Source organism: Doryrhamphus excisus, chromosome 18 (genome assembly GCF_030265055.1).
Source record: "Doryrhamphus excisus isolate RoL2022-K1 chromosome 18, RoL_Dexc_1.0, whole genome shotgun sequence".
In the NCBI taxonomy this organism is placed as follows: Eukaryota; Metazoa; Chordata; class Actinopteri; order Syngnathiformes; family Syngnathidae; genus Doryrhamphus; species Doryrhamphus excisus.
This window is the reverse complement of record NC_080483.1, coordinates 8,141,808-8,167,160: the sequence shown is the minus strand read 5'-3', so window position 1 is coordinate 8,167,160 and position 25,353 is coordinate 8,141,808. Positions and strand designations below refer to the sequence as shown.

Below are 25,353 nucleotides of genomic sequence, written 5' to 3'. Positions count from 1 at the left end.
AGAGGAGGATGCATTTAGCTGTACACAAGATGGCGAGCGCTATAGCGACAAGGACGTGTGGAAGCCCGAGCCGTGTCGCATCTGCGTGTGCGACACCGGGACCGTTCTATGTGACGACATTGTCTGCGAGGAGCTCAGAGACTGCCCCAAACCTGAAATCCCATTCGGAGAGTGTTGCCCCATCTGCGCCGCTGACCCGGCTCCACCCATTGGTTGTAATTTATTTATCTCACACTTCATCATAAATAAATTACCCTGCATGTTGTTTGTTTTGGTGGTGGGAAACGACACGACGGGAGGTCCTCTTGTCTACGTACGAATTCCGTACAAAGTCGTAACTAACTTCATTCATTCATTCATTTTCTACCGCTTTTTCCTCACGAGGGTCGCGGGGGTTGCTGGAGCCTATCCCAGCTGTCTTTGGGCGAGAGGCGGGGTACACCCTGGACTGGTCACCAGCCAATCACAGGGCACATATAGACAAACAACCATTCACACTCACATTCATCATTCATACCTATGGACAATTTGGAGTCGCCAATTAACCTAGCATGTTTTTGGAATGTGGGAAGAAACCGGAGTACCCGGAAAAAACCCATGCATGCACGGGAGAACATGCAAACTCCACACAGAGATGGCTGAGGGTGGAATTGAACCCTGGTCTCCTAGCTGTGAGGTCTGCCGTGCCGCCCGTTGTAACTAAATGATGAATTAATGAAATACAAGAAAAAAGACACAATGAGAGACAGCCTTAGTTATCACTGTCCATTTTATAGGAGAAGATCCTTTCACAAGTTCAAGAATAACATATATATATGTGTTTATCCACTTTATGAACATTTAACGATGCTTAATTTCACTTCACTTTCACTTTTCTTCATGCACAGCCATTAAAAAGAGGCAAAAACGAACTAAAAAAATAATAAAATCAGGGTTTCCTACCTACATATTTTGGTCGTTTTCGTCTTTGGGAGTGCGTCTTAACCACGGAACGTCGTAACACGAGGACCACCTGTATCGTTCTTTGTTTCTGCCCCCAAAACAAACACATGATCCAATCAAGCAACAGTGACACAGTTCAGCAGATTCCACTGCAATGCTTCCCTACATTTTTTTTTTGAGTTTTTCCACAGCAGTAGGCTCACCTTGGCCCCACCTTGCTTGGAATAGTCTTTCCTGTAGTCTGAGCCCGGTGAAAGCATGTGGGAGTCATTAAGGAAATACTTAAGTCAAGGAGACACGGCTTCACATTTCTACTCCATAATCTATCTTGTGCAGTTGTGCACATGTGATGTGGCGGCCATAATTGTGATAGACTCAATCAATGACCTTTTATATATAAATATTTTTTCAAAAGCTGCTGTTGGAAGAAAAAAGTCAAATCATTGGGGCGGCATGAGTGAAATCTAGAGTGTCACTTTCTGCAGTGCATGCCTGTTTCAGTGATTGCTTTTATATTTTTCATCAATATGCCTAAAAACGCTTTGTTATGCATTGTATTTACAAAGTAGGCTCTTTAAGCTCAGTCAGGTGCAGCCATGATTAAATACTGCTGGGAACTGATTAGAAGTCATTGAACGTGATCTTTCCATGTTATTTGACTTCTGAAGTGCAGTAGTTTGCCTTTTTTATTGACTAGAATTGAATATTTCAGAACTCTGTCCAATGAAAAGCATGTTATTCTTTAATAAAAAAAAATCTTCATAGGATTAATAAACTGTACAGTACCAGTTAAAAGTTTAGACGTAGCTTCTTATTCAATGATTCTTCACTGTACTGAATCTGCAATTTATGTGATTTATATCTTTAGGATTTGGAAAAGTAGATTTTTAAGTGACAAAATGAGCAGCAATATGCTTCCTTAATTTTATTATATAATACACATCATTGTTACACAAGTTTGGAGACACTTTCTCATTCATAGGAAAGTCTGTCTAAACCTATGATAATTACTGCATGGTACTGTTTGTCTCTGTGTATCTATTGTAAAAAATATATATTTTGAAATAAAAACATTGTCAAATTCAGTGCACATATCCAAAAATATGTTATATGCCAAACTTTTTAAAATAATATGCATTAGTGGTGAAGTCACCTTGTGACTCAAAAGCACAGGGAAACGTTTGATTGGCGCTGTTTTGTACTGTAAATCCATATAAATATATACATAACAAAATTAGGATATTCAGTGCACATGTTATTTGCCTAACATTGTTAGAAGAAAACTAAAATATATTGTAATCTACTAATTTATTTTCTATTAATTACACACACAATACACTGTGTGTATTGTACCGGCCCCCGCCTCCACCCACCGAGACAAAGAGTTGTATTTTTCTATGGAACAAACACATCAAGAAGCTGAAACCATGAGTGAATTTTTCTCCTACCTGTGTGGAGGCTAGAAAAAAGGAAATATACTCTAATTATCAAGTTCATTTTTATTGTATGATTATTATTTATTTATTTATTTAGTGACCAAGCGAAATGAAAGAGAAATTTTGTCATATATTAATCTGATACTCCATATAGTGATACTCCATGCATGCTTTTGCAGTGATGCACTCAAAAGCATAGGCATGTGTCCCAAAATTTTTGACTGACTGTATATGCAATGTGCACACTTGTACAGTACATGCTTTTCATTGGACAGTGCCGATTTGTCTAGAAGTTCTATCTTAACATTAACAAGTTATTGATATATACAGTAGATATCATTTGTAAAATGTAGTTTTGCTAACCACCTGCTGCTAAGTAGCTGCTTTGCTTCTGCTTTAAAGCCCCTACAATAAAGATGGAGTCAGCAACATCCTAATGGGCCAGTACGTCTTGAAAGTAGCGTGATTTTAAATACAGGTTTATAATATTGTATTTATAATATTAGTATGTCTTGTGTTACTGTATGTATTGTGTTATCTTGTTTTCTAACTCTGTGTCTTATCTCCGCTGCTGGGCCACGTCACAGGAACACCTGGAGCTAAGGTGAGTTATGTGTGAAGGACCATGAAGGACCTTGAACACCTGTAACTCAAGCCGCGTTTGCCAAACTCATATGTCATATTTCACGGATTTAGTCTTCTACTTGTCACTCGTTATTTTCCACATGGCGTCTTTATGTAGTTCATAATTCTGTAGTACATATGCACGATGAATGGCCCCACTACTAGGTACTAAGTACTAGGACCTTTCCACTGAAACGGTGCCATTTGCTTGTTATAACTCTCAAAATAAACTTTTTTTCAACTCGGAATCTGACAATACACTCCTTAAAATGTATTATTGTATATGTATTATTAATTATACAAGCTTCTCTCAGGCAACTTTATTTTATTTTTGTATGACTTTCCGAAGCCAAGATGATTCATTTAAATAACAGGGCTGAAAGCAACAGGAGTTTTTAGCAGAGAATTAACAAATACATTAAATATAACCATGTGGCTTTTATGCTAATAGCATGTTGACACTAAGCGCATTACTGTAGACCGTGTAACTTGGAAAATGTACCAAATATTTCAGAGTCTAATGTGTAACAAGTAACAGGACTGCAAAAACTCACAAACAAGAAGTACAGTAAATGTGAATTTTAACTACATTGTTAATAAACTTAATACAAATATATTAAAAGAAATATGAAAAAATAATTATAATAATTATAATAATTATAATAATTATAATAATTATTAGATTTCAAAAGGGTTTTAAAAATTATTTTATTCATGCATTTTTTCCTCGGGATGCAAATGGGATAATAACTACATATAATGATGTTATACAAGATACAAGAACTGTATTTAAGTTTTTTTTTATGAATTTCATGTGAAAATGTCATCAATTGTCTTGACATGTTGACAAGTAATATTACATTACTGCTAGTACCGAGAGTACTAAATAATGCTACTCAATTATATATATTATATGTACTGTGCATAACAGCATAGTAGGTATTATAATAAATATTTTTATATGATTGATTTTTTACAACCTTTTTCAGTCACTTAACTCATTCAATCCCAGTCATTTTTCAAAAGAAAACCCCTTCAGTATGATTGAGATTATTTTGACTGATCTTTCAAGGCATACAGAATATTGTGTTCTATGCTTATATAAATATGGAACATACCAAAAGAAAGATTAGACTCTCATCTTTCATCAGAAAATAAAAGTTTGTTTCTACCTTTTTCCATTTTGTAGTACTCAGCAGTAGAATATAGGTAAGTTTTAGAAAAATATCAGTTCCCAACTAGAAACGGGAGAGGTCCACCTTTTGGTGAACAGATATATTTCAAGCATAACTTTGTCTTTGACACAAATATTTTTAGTGTTATGGCAACAATATCTAAGCAACTATACCAACATAAACAAATAAATAAGGTTGTTGTACATCAAAATAACGATTAATTCATTCACAAATATGAGACTATGAACATACCATGCTATCCCACTTCCTTCTTCCTGTCATTCTGTTCACATGATTCCTGCCGAGCTTTTGTCCAATGCACTTCTCCCTTGTGGCCGTTTCCATAGCTTAAAATTGCTCTAAAGTGAGTTGCATCATTTTATCTTTTGCACACACAAAAAAGGTAAAAGTTGTATGAATACCTTATTGGGATTACTTTGTCTTTGGTATTGAATGACTTACATCGCTTTTCATTTTCGTGGTAAAGACGAAGTAAATTGGAATCACAGCCTCACGTTTGATTATTTATTATTATATATATTATATATATATTATTATATATATATTATTTATTATTAAGGTGCAGAGACAATACAGCGGCTATTACTGGAGGCATGGCATTTATTAGAGCAGAGGACAGTTTTAAAGGAAATACACAAAAAGTATGAAGAATGACATGGATTATCTTGTTATTGATGGTTATTACTTTGCTTTCCCTCACAGGGCCAAAAAGGCGAACCCGGAGATATTACTGATGTAAGTAAACATTCATTCTTTATACTCATACCATAATATGAAATACTATAAACTGTGTCAGCCTCTATAGGCTGCTAGCTGCTACTTAAGAACCTACAGAAGCCGTCTGGAAATGCTTTGCCCCTCTTGAGTGCTTGCATGTTTGCAGCAGCAAATAAACCAGGGATTGTTTATCCTATCTCTCTTTAAATGCGTTCCCTTTTGAAGAGGGTAGCAATTAACGCTCTGATGAAAGAGTCCTGCGCAAATGCATCTGGAAAGAATGACGTACAGTTTGTGTCTGTATAAGAAACATCATATATGCTAATTGATGTTTTTGTCCTGCAGGTTGTAGGACCAAGAGGACCGTCTGGCCCAATGGTACCTCCATTCATACCTTTCCATTCAAAGATGTGAGAGTATATTTCTTCATCTAACTAACTCCTCTTTGGCTTGCTCACTCAGGGCCCACCAGGAGAGCAGGGACCCCGAGGACCAAGAGGAGAAAAGGGAGAGAGGGTCAGTTTGCTCCACTTTTGACTTAAATAAATATTGGAAAATAAATATCTACAGTGCGCGCCATTGATCGGCGTTAAAGTGGTATGGGTGAGGGTGCAGAATGGCAGCTTTCATCTCAGCGGCCATATGTGGTCTGCCAGGCTTGTTTAACAAGATGCGGTCCGGTTAATGTAAACCTCATTGTGGGAATTTGATCAAAACACAATGGCTTTGTTACAAAGGTGAAGGATCCTCTCAGCGCATTCTTGCGATATGTCACCACATGCGTTACACCAGTCTGACCTCATGAATCATCATCATCTGAAACCATCAATTATCACCTCAAGTATAATATTTAAACATTTCCTGTCACTCATGCAGCTGGAAAGTTCGACTTGAGAACACCAGAAGTTACGATCCACTCCACGTCTTTATAGTATTCAATAGATCTCCACTTCTCGCTTGGGTTACGGTCATCAACCCAAACACCTTCCTCACTTATAGTGAAAAGTAGCACATGTGGAACACACACAGTAATACACATGCAGAACACTACTAGTATGCATAACCCACAAAACATGCTGGGTAAATTTGATGGGTTGTCATAGTTATGGAGATTAAAAGCTCAAAAGGGCAGAATTTTTCGTAAATAAAAAAAAGATTGAAAAAAATTGTGAATATTTCCCAAGATCCACTGTATTATCAAATAAGTATGAGTGGAACATTCAACATTTTCACTTTGCAATTTGCATATAGGCTGCACGGTGTGCGAGTGGTTAGGTTAGGAGACACGGGTTCGATTCCACCCTTTTGGCATCTCTGTGTGGAGTTTGCATGTTCTCCCCGTGCATGCGTGGGTTTTCTCCGGGTACTCCGGTTTCCTCCCACATTCCCAAAAAACATGCTAGGTTAATTAGCAACTCCAAATTGTCCATAGGTATGAATGTGAGTGTGAATGGTTGTTTGTCTATATGTGCCCTGTGATTGGCTGGCGACCAGTCCAGGGTTTGCCCTGCTTCTTGCCCGAAGACAGCTGGGATAGGCTCCAGCACGCCTGTGACACTCATGAGGATTAGCGGTAGAAAATTAATTAATTAATTAATTAATTTGCACAGACAGTGGAACCTGTTTTTTGGTAACAGCATGTACTATCCAAGGATGCTCACTTGACAAGAATAAGCACGTTTGGAATACTTTTAATTGATATGGCTTTCAAACAAAGAATTCCATAAATATTGAACCAGCCGGACCAAAAGGCGAGATCACAGGAGTGAAAAATAAGTCACTTCACTTCCTGTGTCGGAACTGGAGGTAAATAAAGACACATAAATATGATTGACAGGCAGGGAATGTTATTGTATAAAATGTATGGTGAATGGGTTTTACAGCCCTAAAACATACATCATAATGAAGTTGGCTGCTTTGTGGATTTCACGTATTGCAGGCTATTTTGGGAACCTATTCCCGCAATAAATGAGGGAACACTGTACTAGTTCCTCGATAGTTGTGTACATAACATGAGTACTGTTAATATGTACTATGTCAAAATAGCTGTATAGGCGTTCTTGTATTAGTACAGTTTGTGTATTATGTCCAGTTACGCAGTGCAGACGAAGTCAAGGCAACATATTTAAAAGGTTTCAGCAATGGGCACATTTTCTCATCATGAAATAATTTTATAACAGTGTAGAAAACAGAATTTTTTTTTGCACTTTTGTGCACCAAGTTGTCAAAAACAACAATTAACAAAAGTGAAGCAACTAAAAATATGGATCAAATGACCAATAAAGGAAAATAAGCCACTAAATGTAATTGTACGTTAATCATTAACTTGTTACAGTCTCAAAGTGGACATGATGTATATGAAAACTAACATTTGCTTTGTCATTTTTATTAGGGAACCCCCGGTCCCCGTGGCAGAGATGGCGAGCCTGGCACCCCCGGAAACCCCGGACCACCTGGACCTCCAGGGCCTAACGGACCCCCTGGCCTTGGCGGAGTAAGTGTCCCTCCCCAGGTAGTAGTTGTGTGTTTTCACAGACAGGCAGGAAGAGGGTCCACTGTGTTAATTGGTGTCAGTAATTGGTTTTCTTATGTCATATTGTTAGCGTAGACCCAATCTCATGTATGGCCTCATTGCGTGAACTTACTTGTGTCATGTGACACACCTTTTATTAAGTGTGCAACGCAAATAAAACATTTGATGGGGAAATTGCAAACCTACTGTAAGTAATTGAATCTAATTACTTTCTAATTACTTTTTTAGAACTTTGCTGCTCAGATGGCGGGCGGTTTCGACGAGAAAGCTGGTGGTGCTCAAATGGGCGTGATGCAAGGACCCATGGTGAGCGTTTGATGGCCTTTCCTTTTATCTCCTTGGCTTACTTGTAAATGTTATTTATAAAAACAACAAAACTTTATTAGCTTTTATTCCACAAGAGGATTTTTTGTGGATGCTCCGTTTTTGTACACTGTGACTAAGGATGCTGATCATGGTCGTTCCAAGATGGATACATCATCTTTTTCCATGTTTTAATCAAGAAAGAAGGATTCAAATCATAACTTCATTCCACACTGGGAAGTTTTGGAGAACCCGGTATGGAATAAGGAATTTTCATCCTCCTGTTTGAGCCAATCTTCATGTTTGGACATTAACTCAACCCCCCCTCATGGACCCAGGATGGGACCAGCAGGTGATCAAGACCCCAAATCCTACATAGCAGACTGTGGAACAAGGTTTCTACTGAGACCCTCTGAAAGACACACATACAGTACATACAGAAGATACAGGGCTCCATTGATAGGTCTACAGCCACTATGGCCAATGCTTCCCCACCCCCACTCAAAGGTGACGTTCACTCCATGTGAGGAAGCACTGTGGTGCATTTTATTTGGCTGCAGTTTGTGTTTTTATTTGTATTTTTCAAATACAGCACCAAAGAAGCTGAAAGGAGCGTTTCTATCCGGACTGAAAGGGAATAGCTGTCACTCGTCAGTGAAAACATTTGAGGAACTTGTTAATGCTTAATTCCACAGTGGCGTGTGCTTGGATCATCAGCTTGACAGAATGTGATTCTTGGGGTGGGGGGGTGAGGTTAGGACTTGTGGCGTGTGATTCCAGCCAGAAAGCACACTGAAGCTGAGTGGAGGAGAAATGAGTCGCAGGAATCTCACCTGCTGCTGCAGTTTCCTTCATTTGATTTTTTTTTTCGTTCTTCCCCAAAAAGAGTCATGGAGAGTTCACTTAACCTCACACCAGCTGGTGACCTTGGAACTGTGGAGCTAGAGTAGAAGTATACATGACACTTGGGAATTTAGCATTTTTACCATACCATCACCAGGTGATGAAGTAGGTACACATGCATAGTAGGTACTGGTACACATGCACAATAGGTAGTGGTACACATGCACAATAGGTAGTGGTACACATGCACCGTAGGTAGTGGTACACATGCACAGTAGGTAGTGGTACACATGCACAGTAGGTAGTGGTACACATGCACAATAGGTAGTGGTACTCATGCATAGTAGGTAGTGGTACACATGCACAATAGGTAGTGGTACACATGCACAATAGGTAGTGGTACACATGCACAGTAGGTAGTGGTACACATGCACAGTAAATAGTGGTACGCATGCACAGTAGGTAGTGGTACGCATACACAGTAGGTAGTGGTACACATACACAGTAGGTAGTGGTACATGCACAGTAGATAGTGGTACACTTGCACAGTAGGTAGTGGTACATGCACAGTAGGTAGTGGTACACTTGCACAGTAGGTAATGGTACATGCACAGTAGGTAGTGGTACACATGCACAGTAGGTAGTGGTACACATGCACAGTAGGTAGTGGTACATGCACAGTACGTAGCGGTACACATGCACAGTAGGTAGTGGTACATGCACAGTAGATCGTGGTACATGCACAGTAGGTAGTGGTACACATGCACAGTAGGTAGTGGTACATGCACAGTAGATCGTGGTACATGTACACAGTAGGTAGTGGTACACATACACAGTAGGTAGTGGTACACATGCACACTAGATAGTGGTACATGTACAGTAGGTAGTGGTACATGCACAGTAGGTAGTGGTACATGCATAGTAGGTACTGGTACACGTGCACAGTAGATAGTGGTACATGCACAGTAGGTAGTGGTACACATGCACAGTAGGTAGTGGTACACATCCACAGTAAATAGTGGTACGCATGCACAGTAGGTAGTGGTACGCATACACAGTAGGTAGTGGTACACATACACAGTAGGTAGTGGTACACATACACAATAGGTAGTGGTACACATACACAGTAGGTAGTGGTACACATACACAGTAGATAGTAGTTGTACTTTGCAGTGTTGATGTTTTGCTCCAGGAAAGGGACAAACGAAATGTTGTGATGCGTTTACCAATGATTCTCAAACTGTGGTTCAAGTAGTACTAGCGGTACGCAGGCTCCATCTAGTGGTGGTGTACCTAATGTCATGGCCAACTGTGTGCTTCAACAATATGAAGGGTTTTTTGTGACTATTACGTGTCAAGTTTCCTGATTGTCTCTCTTCCCCATCTGAAACTCAGGGCCCAATGGGTCCCAGAGGACCACCTGGCCCCACTGGATCCCCTGTAAGTACTCACTTTTCACCCTTAACAAGCTCTAAATCACACTTCCTGTGTTTTCCACTCTGCTAAAGTCCATGAATGTATGTGTAGGATGATACCAATGAGATGTTTACATGCTTGATAGAGATGGCTGTGGAATACTTTTGCAGGTGAAGGCTCCAGGGTGTCCCCGCCCCCCTCCCCTCTCATGGAACACCTGATAATTTATGTCTTATTTGTATCTTAGCCTCTTGCCCGCTTTACCTGTAGGCCCCCTGGGAGCTTCTCCCCAAGTTATTAGGCAGGCCATGCCCACACTGACGGGTCTCAACTTGACGTAGTCCCCGTGTGCTCGAGAACATAAGGATGTTTTATGTTGGGAAGCCTCCTGTGGTTCCATTGCTTACAGTTCAATGACTCGGTAGCCTCCGTCAAGGCTATCTCATGCATTTTACTAAATATTGTTGTTGCCATGAAGAGTCACAGAACAACAAAGCAAAGTTTTGTCCAAATATTCTATATTAACAATATTTCAACAAAGTTTTATGAAGCTTAAACCAAGGTGTTTTTTGCATAATTCTTCTGAATTTGAAATGGGAAATAAAATGTTTAATTACTTTGTTCTATTTTAGTATTTATGATTTGTATTTTGAGAAGAAGAATTATATATTTTTAATGTTTTATGTATCATTTTTAACTTCTTATTTCAGCCTTTTATTATATTACGCAGTAGAATTCACCATACTTCTATTTGACTTTAATTATTTTTTATTTCATACAGCAGAAAGAGATGTGAAGTAGTTTATTATTTTAATGTTATTTTAGTCAATTCATTTTATTTTAGGCCCCATATTTTAGTCAACTTTTTTCATTTAACTGGATTTTATTGAACAAAGTATAATTTGTTTTAAGCTTTTATTTTATTTTATTTTATTTTATTTTATTTTATTTTATTTTATTTTATTTTATTTTATTTTATTTTAGTTTAGTTTAGTTTAGTTTAGTTTAGTTTAGTTTAGTTTAGTTTAGTTTAGTTTAGTTTAGTTTAGTTTAGTTTAGTTTAGTTTAGTTTAGTTTAGTTTAGTTTATAAAGCACAACAATGTTTTTTTTTAATCTTTGTAGTTCTGCCTTTACTTGCAATTTTTCCAAATAGTGCTTTAGATTTTAGCTTTTTTAAAATGTTGTATTTTTTATTATTTATTATGACCATAATAGACCATTTGTAGCTGGTTGTTTATGCACTTCTTTTTTCTCCACTAGGGCCCTCAAGGTTTCCAAGGCAACCCAGGAGAAGCTGGAGAGCCTGGACAGTCTGTAAGTTTTAAACATTTCCAGTGTTTATTATAACAAACAACTCCCCCTCTACCTATATAGTGCATATAGTGTATATATTTTTCTGTATATATTTTTAAACTCTTGCAGGTGTCTCTCATCTTGACTACCCTTGTTCCTCAGCCATTTGCACTTAAAAGAGGTTCCATGCACCATCCTTTTCATTTTCATCTCTTTCATGTAGAGGCTGACTATGGCTATACGCTACCCATTTATTATTTATATGTGAACTATGATGGTGCAAAGCAGACGGCAGAACTGCACATTTATTGATATTTCATTTAGTAACAAGACGATCCATGTTCTGTTTTGCCGTATCCTGCCTCATTTCTGCTGATGAAGCTTCCAGAAATCACATGACCCTCGCCGATCTTTCACAATCCCTCAGCATGTGGACGTGCCGGAGGGCTTCCTTCCACGCCACTGTGCTAATCTGCCCCCGTGGCGTTTCCCCCATAAAAGGCTGCATCATTAAGTGTGATTAAAATCACTGCTTCCCAACCAGGAAGCAACTTGACAGGTGTGGCGGCAGTCTCGTGTGAACCACGTGGCCTTACAAAGTAAAAGGGAAAATTTGACCCTTTCACAGAGTCTTGACTTTTAATGTATACACTGTGGAGCCACAAGGCTTTGATTACGCACATTATGTCACTTTTGTCTACATGTCTTACCCGGGCTTGTTTTGTCGCCACTTATAGGGGCCCATGGGACCCCGTGGACCCCCAGGACCTTCTGGAAAACCTGGAGATGATGTGAGTGTAAAATGTTTTATTATATTATTTTATATTTGAAATGTATCAATTAGTGTTATTAATACACAATTTTAATCATGAATACCTTCAATAGCATTTAATGTATTAACTTTTTATTTTTTTATTATTACCTTATTTTTTTTCTTAACTATCTGTAAAGTTGAAATTATATGTTTTCCAATTCTTATATTCTTGTATCATCAAATTGGACCCCCTTTTTCTTGAAAGCATTTGATGTCAAGATGTAATTTCCACTTGTGGCCACTGGGTGGCAGCAGACATTCAATATCATTGCACCTCCACTAGGGGCACTATATTAAGTATAATCTTAGATATGATCAAATGCAGTATATAAATTCTACGATATAGGTAAAAAAAGATCATTTATTCAATATTTATTAAAATATGCAATAATTAAAATATTTACACATTAATATGAATTTTATATTAATGAATATAAAATATTTAAGATGAATGATAAATTGTATTAAATATTAAAAGACTGAAAAATGTACATCATTTTCTAACATTGTGTCTGTTTAGGGTGAGGCTGGCAAACCTGGAAAATCTGGCGAACGTGGACCTACTGGACCTCAGGTAAGTCCTGATTCCACCAGTCCCCCTTCCTGTATATGCCGACTTTTAAACCCTGACCACCTTGGTCCACTATCATCATGTCTTCTTGCCATTTAGGGAGCTCGTGGATTCCCAGGAACCCCTGGCCTGCCTGGCATCAAGGGACACCGAGTGAGTCTTCTTCTCGATTTACAACAATCAGTATTATTTGTTATTATTTATTAATTATGTGTATGATGTCTTCTTTTATGCAGGGATATCCAGGTCTTGATGGTGCTAAGGGAGAGACTGGAGCTCTTGGATCTAAGGTACTAGCGACTCTGTGTCTTTATGGATGGTGCAGATGCTACTATGGATGCTAACATCCAGTACTTCCTGCGTGTAGGGAGAAGCTGGTGCTCCAGGAGAGAATGGAGCTCCTGGACCAATGGTATGTAGTATGTGTGTGGACATCACAACAAGCCAACAATGGATATATCAGTTCCATCTTCCTGGTGTCCACATAGGGACCTCGTGGTTTGCCCGGTGAGAGAGGTCGTCCTGGACCTAGCGGAGTTGCTGTGAGTGTCCCATTGTGTCGTGTCTAAGTTCTCAGCCTTTGCTGTACTTTTCACATCCGCTAACGTTCCATGACTGTATTCCAGGGTGCCCGTGGTAATGATGGTTTGCCCGGCCCTGCTGGTCCCCCGGTAAGTTTCTTATTTAAAGATGTTCTTTCAGTTTTTGTATTGTTGCAGAAATATTGGGAAAAAAACTGTATGTCTGCTTATAATACATAATATTATTCCAAAATTCCCCAGTTAAGCTTCCTGTAGAAAATGTCTAGAATTCGACTCAACAATGTTTCCCATAGGAAATCATGTCAAGTCCAATCATTTTTTCAACTTTTATGAACTTTTTAATATCCTTAACTGTTATACAGATGTAAAAATAACTTAATGTGAATGTGAGTGTGAATGGTTGTTTGTCTATATGTGCCCTGTGATTGGCTGGCGACCAGTCCAGGGTGTACCCTGCCTCTCGCCCAAGGGCAGCTGGGATAGGCTCCAGCACCCCCTGTGACCCTCGTGAGGAAAAGCGGTAGAAAATGAATGAATGAATGAAAATAAAATCCAGTATAAATTTATGAATATTATTGTAGGAGTGGGCTGCACGGTGTAAAAAAGTGGTTCGCATTCAGGCCTCACAGCTAGGAGACCCGAGTTCAATTCCACCCTCGGCCATCTCTGTGTGGAGTTTGCATGTTCTCCCCGTGCATGCGTGGGTTTTCTCCGGGTACTCCGGTTTCCTCCCACATTCCAAAAACATGCTAGGTTAATTGGCGACTCCAAATTGTCCATAGGTATGAATGTGAGTGTGAATGGTTGTTTGTCTATATGTGCCCTGTGATTGGCTGGCCACCAGTCCAGGGTGTACCGTGCCTCTCACCCGAGGGCAGCTGGGATAGGCTCCGGCACGCCCGCAACCCTCGTGAGGATAAGCGGTAGAAAATGAATGAATGAATGAATGTTCCTCCTTTGATTGGGTAGAGAGAGAACAGAGCATTACTGTCACCTAGTGGCGGCTTTGAAGTATTGCTGGAATTATTACTCGAGCCCTGTCGTATTTAATTTATTGTTATTGAAATGTATTCATTCATTCATTTTCTACCGCTTTTATAAAACATAAATTGTGAAATAAAACTAAATACATAAAAATTAATTAATTTTTATAGTTATAGATTATCCTATGTGTTCTATAACCACCATATGAGGGTCTCTAAAGTTGTTGACTTTTTTCTTTATAGGGTCCCGTCGGTCCTTCTGGCGCTCCAGGCTTCCCTGGCTCTCCTGGTGCAAAGGTGAGTCACTGTAGTTAACTCCTCTGCTTGCTGTTTATTGCCACTTTGGGGCCCGTGCAGATGAAACAGCCATCCCTAGAACGCCAATCTACAATGAGCAGGCTGACATCAGAGTGATGAGGGTTCCATTGTAGGTTCAAATGAGGCTTTAGACCGAGTATGTAGCCACTTTATCCTTTCTAAACTGTTCTTAGTAGAAGAGGGAGAGTATTTGTGGGCCAAGTGGCCAAGCTCTGGTGAAATGAGGGAAAGCTGCACTGCACTGAAAAGCACTTTAAAACATCCATCAGTGTGGAAACTTGGACACGGGGTCTTCGTCGAACCTGCCTGGCTTTGATTTATTCATAGGACATGTGCAGACGCTCTCAGCATTGATGCTTTGCTGTCTACTCCTTTTACTCTTTAGGGATTTACAAATGGAAAGTGGACTCTAGATGCAGTTTGATATGTGTGCCGTGTGCTTCTGTGGAGGATTAGCTGATTTAAACCAAGACTAGACTCCAATAATGCAACTCAGAAAGGATTTCTGCTTCAACTTCCATTCTTGTCAAATATTCTCCCTTGATTGAGAGCCATGAAGAATAAAAGCATACTATGTGGGCTGCGATATCCCATAATGCTGCCGCAGTAGCAGAGGAATTCCATTCACTGCCATGCTGCAATAACAGGAAGCGTGGAAAAATATCTGGCAAGTGTCCAATTAGGAAGAGGGTGAGGAGGATTGACCCTCCTTCCCGTAGAAATGTTATTTTGGTTCCTCTGGAAAGCATCACATATTTGGCTTTGAATGGCAGGCTAAAGTGGAAATATGGAATTATGTTCATATTTCAGTAAGATGGGCCCTCTGTCCGCATGTGATGGTTATGGGCCATGTGTGGACATGCAGAGTTAGGTCAAGGGTGTCCAAGGTTGCAGCCCTGGGGCCATTTTAGGCTCATAGCTCATTTGTCTTGGCCCAATATTCATTAAATATGTGTGTGGGAAAACAGCCTATTTTTGCAGAATATACTGTATAGAAAAATGAAATAATAACTGTTTTGACTAAATCTGCTCAAATCTGCTTCTCCTTTTAGTTTTTCAATACATTCAAGCCAGGATAATAAATAACTAGAAAATTCCCGTGGAAATTTTGATGGGCTTGCCACCTGTGCTGTGAACCTTGGGCCCGGTGTGCTAATGGATACCATGCTAGCACCTAGCAAGAAAGCCTCAAGTCACAAAAGTGTCAAGGGAATCTGTTAGTGTCCCACCATCATGCCATGTGTCTGTTTGCCTTTAGACACGAGTAAATTAGCTTAAATGCTAACATGCTAACGGCTACCATGCTAGCACCTAGCAAGAGGGCCTCAGGTTTACAAATTGCCAAGGTTGTCCTATAACATCCCTACATCATGCCATGTGTGTATTTGCCTTCAGACATGAGTAAATTAGCTCAAATGCTAACATGCTAACAGTCATCATGCTAGCACCTAGCAAGACAGCCTCAAGTACCGAAAAGGTTGAGGCAGTCCCTCAGTGTCCCCACATCATGCCATGTGTGTAGTTGCCTTTAGACATGGGTAAATTAGTTAAATTCTAACATGCTAACGGCTACCATGCTAGCACCTAGCAAGACAGCCTCAAGTTTAGAAAGTGCCAGGTTGTCCTGTAACCTACCATCATGCCATGTGTGTGTTTGCCTTTAGACATGAGTAGATTAGCTTAAATGCTAAAATGCTAACATGCTAACGGCTACCATGCTGGCACCTCCCAAGACAGCCTCAAGTTTAGAAAGTGCCAGGTTGTCCTGTAACCTACCATCATCCCATGTGTGTATTTGCCTTCAGACATGAGTAAATTAGCTTAAATGCTAACATGCTAACGGCTACATGCTAGCACCTAGCAAGAGGGCCTCAAGTTTAGAAACTGCCAAGGTTGTCCTAAAACCTCTCTGCATCATGCCATGTGTGTATTTGCCTTTACACATGAGTAAATCAGCTTAAATGCTAACATGCTAACGGCTACCATGCTAGCACCTAGCAAGAGGGCCTCAAGTTTAGAAATTGCCAAGGTTGTCCTATAACATCCCTATATAGTGCCATGTGTGTATTTGCCTTTAGACATGAGTAAACTAGCTTAAATGCTAACATGCTAACAGTCATCATGCTAGCACCTAGCAAGACAGCCTCAAGTTTAGAAAGTGCCAAGGTTGTCCTATAACCTCCCTACATCATGCCATGTGCATGTTTGCCTTTAGACAATAAAGTGGAACACAATTCTGAGATGATGGTTGACTCCCAAGTTGTTCATGAAGTTTTCCCCATAGGAAATAATACAAAAGGATTGTTGCCATCATGTAACCTTTGTTAACTGGAGTAAGAGTAAGTTAACATACTGTAAAGGCAATAGGAAGATGTTCTCCAACCAATACTGCCATGTAGTGGTGTTTTATATTCATATGACTGATTCATTGTATTCGCGTTTGTGTGTTCCAGTCACGGTTCTATGGTTGTCGTCACACTTTTGCTCAACATTGAATGTGGTAGCATGACAAAAAAAACAAAGAAAAAACATTACCCACTAGCAAAGTCAAACCAAATTGGTCAAACTCCAAATTGGGGCTTTTATACCGACTGGAATCAGCACAGGATGTCCTTTATATGGTCACAGAGATTGAATACATTTATTTCTAGCCCTATTTTGATTGACAGTGACTGTTAGTATCATGAAAAAATCTTGTCTTCTGACAGGGAGAAGCTGGTCCTACTGGTGCTCGTGGACCAGAGGGTGCTCAGGGACCCCGTGGAGAGTCTGGTACTCCCGGTTCATCTGGACCTTCAGGTGCTTCTGTAAGTGATGAGTATTAATGTAACACAGTGGTTATAAGCATGGTGCTGCAATGACTAAGTTCTGTGTTGTTCTTTAAAGGGAAACCCGGGTACTGATGGCATCCCTGGAGCTAAAGGATCCGCTGTGAGTACTCCTCAGTGTTTTCTACTCCATGTTCAATGGAAAGTACTGAGTGTCTTGCTTTTGTAGGGCGCTCCCGGTATCGCCGGTGCTCCCGGTTTCCCAGGACCTCGTGGGCCTCCAGGTCCTCAGGGAGCGACGGGACCCCTCGGGCCAAAAGGAACATCTGTATGTGATCACAGAAATGATTCCACACGGTCGATATAGAGAGCTGCTAGGGAAACAAATAGTTTCCACTTTCGTACTTGAAGATGACACGATGATGATGTCTGTTTTTTGTGTTTACTCCTTCAGGGAGACCCGGGTATCGCAGGATTTAAGGGAGAGGCCGGTCCCAAAGGAGAGATTGTAAGTGCTTTTTCATTCTTTTTCTCAAAATCTAGGCCTGAATCCTCAAGTCTTGACCCAAGCAGGTCCTGAATGAGTATTTCATAGATCAACGATTGAAATTTGTCATGTATATTATGATCAATTCATGCATTTTATGTTCTAAAGCTAAAATACATATCTATATGTGCATGTTGGGGCAACTGAAAAGGGCTGGGAAACCTTTCTTAACCCTAAACCTGTATTCTATCGGAAAACCAGTAGGGGGCGACTGTACTATCAACTGGTAGTCAAACTACACCAAGTACCACCTAAAAAATATTTGTGCCACTGGCAGATTACTATGACTGATCTAAAAAAAAAAATACACTAATATATAATAATAATAATAATAATATAATATAATATAATATAATATAATATAATATAATATTATATTATATTATATTATATTATATTATATTATATTATATTATATTATATTATATTATATTATATTATATTATATTATATTATATTATATTATATTATATTATATTATATTATATTATATTATATTATATTATATTATATTATATTATATTATATATTACAATATAATAATAATAGAAATATCATGATTTTATTGATAATTTTTTTATTGCATACTATCAAATAAAATGATTTGCAGTTGAAATCATTATTGATGTGCTGTTTGCTAAATATTCATACAAATAATATAATAATATTATTATATTATATATTATATTATTTATTATTATTAATAATATTAAAATAGGAACTTGGATAGCCAATAACAATCATTACCTTGTGTGTCTGCTGCCTTCACACTCATGAATTAGCATGGGAAGCATTTTGAACACCTTTTGTTTTGCTGCTAAGCAAGAAGCTAGGCTATAGTTATGGGGCTAAATAACCCCACGTTTGTAAAACTATATTTAGTTAATAGAGAAATGATATCTAAAAGTAATCATGGTGTCCAAATCATCATGATTGTTATCACTGGACATATATATCAGTGAGACTCACATTTAGAGCCCAAAGACCAGAAGCTAGGCGGGTAACTCTAATTAACGAGCTAGTTAGCCGCCACCAGTAACAGTTTCATAAGGGAGTGAACCCGCTGGTGTCGTTTGGTGTAGTCTGTGTCAAGCTGTAAAAATAGGTATTTCCCGTGATATCTATTGTTAGATAGCTCATATTAACTTGTTTTCTATAATGCACAGAAAAAGGAAAGAAGTATGTGTTCCTGTCTCACATAAGGATTGTGAATGATGGGGAAAAAATATGGTAATTATTGGCCCATAGCTCGAATTATTGTATTAGAAGAAAGAAGTAAAAAGTAAATAAATAGCTAAAAACAGTGCAAACCAAATAATAGTAATAACATTTTTGAGCATATGCAACATACAGTACTGTATATACGTATATATTACTTTCTGTTCTGACACAATCTCTAATGGATGTTCTGTGCAGGGGCCAGTTGGTCTTCAAGGTGCCCTCGGCCCCCAGGGAGAAGAGGGTAAGAGGGGACCTAGAGGTGAGCCCGGTGCTGCTGGACCACTTGGACCCCCTGGCGAGAGGGTGAGACCATTCAGAATTCACTGAATATTGTTATAAAAGCTACATGATATTATCTATACAGTCATCAAATCCTGATAGTAGTACAGTAGTACATCCTATGAATCACTGTGCCTGTTGTGAACTCATTCAAACAACAAGTGGTACAGAAAAGGAATGAATGACTAAATGATGAATATCGTGAATATATGACCGTGGCTTGGTGGTTTCTCTTCAGGGAGCTCCCGGTAACCGTGGTTTCCCAGGTCAAGATGGTCTAGCTGGACCCAAGGTGAGTCTGTAGAAAAAGGATGAGAATTTTTCCCTCAAGAAAAAAGAGGAAGCGAGCGTAAAGGACACGACAGTGATATATATAAACCATAACAAATGATGTTTGAGTCTGCAGGATTCGAGTCCCTTCTGGATTCAAATTCATATTGGTGTGATTCTATGTCTTTTTTTCCAAAACACTTCATAATATTCCGCGGTATTGCTTCTGTGACTTCACACAAAGCACACTGGGAGAATATTTTACACATCATTAACTCCTAATAGCATTTTGGTCAAATTGTACAATAGGGCATGCTAATGATGTGTTCAGTGGTGCATGGAAAAATGTGTTCACATCTCTGCGAAGGTTGCATTCACACTTGTCATGTTTAATGGCGATCATATGAAACACGTATACATGGAAACAAGTGACACGGTGTTAAAATGACGGCAAAAAGTATATCTCTTTAAAAGTATATCTTACAAGGTTTTCATGGAATCTAAATATAACATAGTATAAAAATAACTATAATAAGAGCTTTTTGTTTGGGTATATTGTATGTTATGTAACATAGTATGTCACAAAATCTGTCCAATCAAGTCTTTACTTTGTTTATATGTTCTGCACTCCAAGTATCTTTTTTTTTTTTAACCAAGTGTGAATTCAGCCTTATAATACTCAGGTCCATACAACCAATCATTCTTGTAATTCCCTGTCTTGGCCACCAAATGGCAGCATAGCTCTGACACCATTGCCACACAAATGATTGCCCCCTCATACATCAGCACCAGAATCCCATTTAACGTTATCTTCTTGCACACAAACCCATTTATCCCAAAACGAATCTGCCAGAATTTAATCTGCTCATCTCACAGCGGGTCAATGCTTCACACTGCTGCTTAACACCATCAATAGGAGAGGCCATTTTTGAGGATGTCTTCTTCCCAGAGCCTTTTTTTTATTCTGCTTTCTCCAAATGCAGGGTGCCCCCGGTGAGCGCGGACCCTCTGGCGCCAGTGGATCCAAAGGTGCTAACGGCGACCCAGGTCGTCCTGGAGAATCTGGTCTCCCGGGTGCTCGGGTAAGTTGCAGGGACAGATCAGATCATACCTGTCCAGATGATTAGTTGAGCATTTAGCAACAACTAGATGGTCAATACAGTGCAAACTGGCAGATAGTCATTGAACACACCGTCAGTCTTACTCACAGTAGTAAGCAAAAAATAAACAACAAACACTTTACTTTAACTTTTAACTGTACCCACAAGGCATGCTGGGTACTCCATTAGCAACTCCCCTCAATGCTACAATATAGTGAGATCATTATATTTCAAATTTTCACACACTTCCACATAGCTCTGGAAACATCATGATTATTTTTAAACCATTAAGAGGGCCTTATATATTTGCCAAATATAGTTATACTTTTAAATATAATTTTTACAGTTTGTCAAAACTGCTATAAAAATAGATTGAGATTATCATTGATTGATATCATTGATATCATTGAAATATCATTGATATTACCAGTTGTAATCAAAAAGTGGATGGTGGTACATTTTTTGCTCTGGTAGAAACTCCTTCCATAAGAGTCCATTCCCACAATGCCTTGCACCTTTGTTTATCTCATCTGTATGCAAATAAGCTGTTTTGTTGATTGTGTGCTTATGTGCTCTGACAGGGCCTTACTGGACGTCCTGGTGATGCTGGTCCCCAAGGCAAAGTGGGACCTTCTGTGAGTGCATGAAATCCAGTTGCAGTGCTCTAATGTGGCCGCTGTCAATCAAAAGACGACAACGCCCCTTGTACGCTCCGGGGCATTTATTTCACTTCATCCCAGCCGCTGAGTGGCTTTTAGTAATTGTGCTAACAACACTTAATGACTTCTATGTGCTTCATCAAATTGAATGAATCTAGGCATTACCTTTAATCAGCTTCATTCAATGTGGCACCTCAACACCACCTCAGTTCATAGCATGTACATTTTTGTATTCAGCTCTTCACTTTCTGGATTAGCCCACTTAGTTTCACAGCTAACGCTGCATTGTTCTTACCATGTAGGGAGCGCCTGGTGAGGATGGCCGCCCAGGACCCCCCGGCCCTCAGGGTGCCCGTGGACAGCCTGGCGTTATGGGATTCCCAGGACCCAAAGGAGCAACTGTAAGATAAGCTAAGCTAAATATGGATACAGTTTCTATAAAAAAAAAACATTTTTTTATGTTTTTTTCACATTTTTGCATGTTGCTAAGGTACTTTACGGGGCATCATCATTTGTGCCCTCAAGCCCAATCTAAAAATCGCCACTAAGCCACTCTCGCTTACGGCTTTTAGTTCAATGCTTTTTTTCAGTCGATGTGATTTATTATGACACAACTGAAATTCAATTTTAACAAGCTTTTATGTGCTGAAAGATAGAACAACAACTTGTTGCTGGCAGAAGTTACGGGGCACTATTAATTGTGCCCTCAAGCCACTTTGCTTTCGTCACACTTACTACTGCTAATGATGTGCGATACCACTAATATTCTTTTCGATCTAATAGTAACTGAATTCAGGCCGATATCGTATCGGTATCGTTGATACCGATCGTCGAATTTCACGATACCAAGGTGAAATTCACCTAAAGTGTTTGGTAAATGTGAGAGGTTATTTAAGTAAATTATAATTATTATTAATTTAAGTACCTATTATTAATTTAAAACCCTAATTCAATTGCTAAAGATAAATTGCTAAAATATTTAAATAAATTATAACAATTATTTATTTAAACAAATAATATTTATTTATTTATATAAATAATATAAATGTATTTATATAAATAAATTATAACAATTATTTATTTAAACACCTAATTAAATTGATAAAGATAAATGTGAAAATATTTGAATAAATTATAATATTTCTTATTTAAATGCAAAATGAAATTGCAAAAATATTTAAATAAATTATAATAATTTTTCATTTAAATACTTAATTAAATTGCTAAAGATAAATTGCTAAAATACTTAAATGAATTATAATTATTATTAATTTAAATAATGAAATTGCAAAATTAATTATGATTTTAAATACATTCATAATTTAATAATTCATTAAAGGTTAGGTTTTTATTTATTTATTTTCAACTCTGAAGTATGTTTATTGGCAATACAGCCAAGTTACGGAAAAGAAGAGGACAAAATCATATAAAACATGTAAAAATGGTATCTTTGACAATAACTAGAACTACTATAAGAATGAAAACTTTATTCACAATTCACACGATCGGTCATCAGTTCCTCAAATGACTGAAGTATCAAAAGTATCAATATTCTAGAATCGATTTTAGAGCATGAAGGGCTGATATCGATGTTTCAGTATCGTGTTGCGCATCATGTTTACATGGCAATTAAGGAAGTAAGGAAATGACTCCTACTAAAGAAGATGAGTTTATTTCCACACATTAGTTTTGCGATTGATTTAAATGAATAACGTTTTTCATTCAAGTACCATCTATTGGATCTGGTGGGGGCACAGCCATATTTGTCCCTCACTACTGCTGCCTGTCAATTCACTGCTGGTCTTTATTGTATTTTAGGGTGAGCCTGGCAAGTCTGGGGAGAAGGGATTGGCTGGAGCTCCCGGTCTGAGAGTACGTACAAACTACCATTGACTCCTTTTCAATACCTTTTATCTATTGGCATAGATGGAATTTTAGCTATACCAGGTAAGCTGATAACACTTTTGGCCTCTTTTCCTTAGGGTCTACCTGGCAAAGATGGAGAAACTGGTGCTGCTGGACCCCCCGGACCTGCTGTATGTATCATTAACACACTTTACACAAACAGGACTTGTCTTTCACTGCATTTGTTTGAAACCCCTTTAATCATCAGCATCCAAAGTCTTGAGTGAAGTTCATTGATTTATTTATTTTATGGTGGACTTTTGTCTTTAGGGTCCTGCTGGTGAGAGAGGAGAGCAAGGTCAGCCTGGTCCTTCTGGATTCCAGGTAAGGAGCATTGGTGTTTCTAAAAATAAACTTGAATACTACTTTTATGAATAAATAATAAAAATAATAATAATAATACACATTTCCCCTCTTCCCATAATTGACAATATGTTGACAATATGTTGACAATATGTTGACAATATATGGACAATATAGACAAACCTGTGTCAAATCATTTTGTCATGTCTTTATACAGGGTCTGCCCGGCCCCCCTGGTCCCCCGGGTGAGGGAGGCAAGCCTGGAGATCAGGTACGTACTCTTGCAGCAGTCAATCAGGTCAAACAAGAGGCTCTTGTAGGCTTGAGTACAATATATTTAGACCGCAAAGCGTTTTAGAAGAACTCAGTGTGATGAGTTTGCCGCTCGTGACCTTCCTTCTCACGCTCCATACCAACCGAGCCTTACAGTTTGACTTCTTTTCAATCATATTTCTCTATGACGCTGCTTCATTAAAATAGGAGTGTGTTCTTATGAAGTGTTGGCAGCATTTGCCTCCATTATTATAGTCCATGTGACTGTAATGAAATACTTCCTGTTGTTCCTCCTCAGGGTGTTCCTGGAGAGGGTGGAGCTGCCGGTGCTACTGGACCCAGGGTATGCTAATCTTGTCCAGTGTTTAATCATGTCTCCAGTTATTGATGATGTGTTGACTGACTGTTGACGTGCAGGGAGAGCGAGGTTTCCCCGGAGAGAGAGGAGCTGCTGGTCCTCAGGGTCTACAGGGACCCAGAGGTTTGCCCGGAACTCCTGGAACTGACGGACCCAAGGTGAGTAGCATATCATCGCTGAGAGGCACATACAGTACTTGATTTATTGTCAAGCTACTATTTTTTTCTTTAACTTTGCACCCTGTGGCTTATACGGTATAGCTAATTTGTTGCTAAATTCTAATTTTGTGACACCTCCTTGACTTCAAAACCACGACCAATTGTTTAAATACTGTGCCGCTCCTCAATCAGTGAGGAAACAGTAGTTCTTTCTAAGGCAGGAGCCAATCACAAGCTATCAAAAGCTATCAATGCATTACAGTATAACAATATAACTCACGGTGTCATTTTAAAAATAACACTAAACTCATCACACAGCAATTCAACACTCCAAAAGTACACCTGAGAAATATACAAACATGTACTAATAGTTTTCATTTAAAAACAACAACTCTTTTAAAGCTTTCCCACAAGGCATTGCATCTGAGCAAATTGGGGCACTGCAATGACGTCAGCCTCCCCATGGGCACCGGCTCCTCTGGCTCCTTCTGACAGCTTATATATGTACATTTATATGTTTTTTTTCTCTAAATTTAGTGGGTGCAGCATACACACCAATATTCACGGTATTAAACCCGAAATCAATAGCTGTCTGGTGTTTTGCTGTTTGAGATGATTGCGCTTTTTGAGCCCCCTCCTCTATTAGACTATAGTAAGAATAAGAATTCACAACACTTGCCCACCACCAAGCCAATTAAATGTGATTATTTCATTACACATCTACTTTGCACAGCTGCAATCCAAAGCGTGTTTTCACTCAGCCACCAGGGAGAACATATTTTCTTATCATCATCTGTCAGACACCAGAAAGTAAACACAACACAGCAACATTTTCTTTATTATTATTATTATTATTATTATTATTATTATTATTATTATTATTATTATTATTATTATTATTATTATTATTATTATTATTATTATTATTATTATAAATATAGATTGTAATATATTGTTATTATTAATAATACCAATTTATT

The 25,353-nt window shown here is 38.6% G+C and overlaps 1 protein-coding gene across 2 annotated transcripts in view; it reads left to right on the top strand.

Moving 5' to 3' along the window:
* col2a1b (collagen, type II, alpha 1b) overlaps positions 1-25,353 on the top strand; it is a 42,693-nt gene that overhangs the window by 4,787 nt on the left and 12,553 nt on the right. Inside the window, exons 3-34 of one of the 2 annotated variants that reach the window (XM_058055223.1) lie at positions 3-212; positions 2,966-2,982; positions 4,901-4,933; positions 5,261-5,293; positions 5,378-5,431; positions 7,308-7,409; positions 7,677-7,754; positions 9,990-10,034; positions 11,272-11,325; positions 12,042-12,095; positions 12,639-12,692; positions 12,789-12,842; positions 12,926-12,979; positions 13,057-13,101; positions 13,178-13,231; positions 13,316-13,360; positions 14,458-14,511; positions 17,241-17,339; positions 17,419-17,463; positions 17,530-17,628; positions 17,755-17,808; positions 19,264-19,371; positions 19,586-19,639; positions 20,601-20,699; positions 21,299-21,352; positions 21,679-21,777; positions 23,195-23,248; positions 23,359-23,412; positions 23,552-23,605; positions 23,802-23,855; positions 24,156-24,200; positions 24,275-24,373. In XM_058055223.1, coding sequence (XP_057911206.1) covers positions 3-212; positions 2,966-2,982; positions 4,901-4,933; positions 5,261-5,293; positions 5,378-5,431; positions 7,308-7,409; positions 7,677-7,754; positions 9,990-10,034; positions 11,272-11,325; positions 12,042-12,095; positions 12,639-12,692; positions 12,789-12,842; positions 12,926-12,979; positions 13,057-13,101; positions 13,178-13,231; positions 13,316-13,360; positions 14,458-14,511; positions 17,241-17,339; positions 17,419-17,463; positions 17,530-17,628; positions 17,755-17,808; positions 19,264-19,371; positions 19,586-19,639; positions 20,601-20,699; positions 21,299-21,352; positions 21,679-21,777; positions 23,195-23,248; positions 23,359-23,412; positions 23,552-23,605; positions 23,802-23,855; positions 24,156-24,200; positions 24,275-24,373 — 2,111 coding nt within the window. The remainder of the gene's footprint in view (positions 1-2; positions 213-2,965; positions 2,983-4,900; positions 4,934-5,260; positions 5,294-5,377; positions 5,432-7,307; positions 7,410-7,676; positions 7,755-9,989; positions 10,035-11,271; positions 11,326-12,041; positions 12,096-12,638; positions 12,693-12,788; positions 12,843-12,925; positions 12,980-13,056; positions 13,102-13,177; positions 13,232-13,315; positions 13,361-14,457; positions 14,512-17,240; positions 17,340-17,418; positions 17,464-17,529; positions 17,629-17,754; positions 17,809-19,263; positions 19,372-19,585; positions 19,640-20,600; positions 20,700-21,298; positions 21,353-21,678; positions 21,778-23,194; positions 23,249-23,358; positions 23,413-23,551; positions 23,606-23,801; positions 23,856-24,155; positions 24,201-24,274; positions 24,374-25,353) is intronic. The other variant, XM_058055224.1, reaches the window with a different exon arrangement.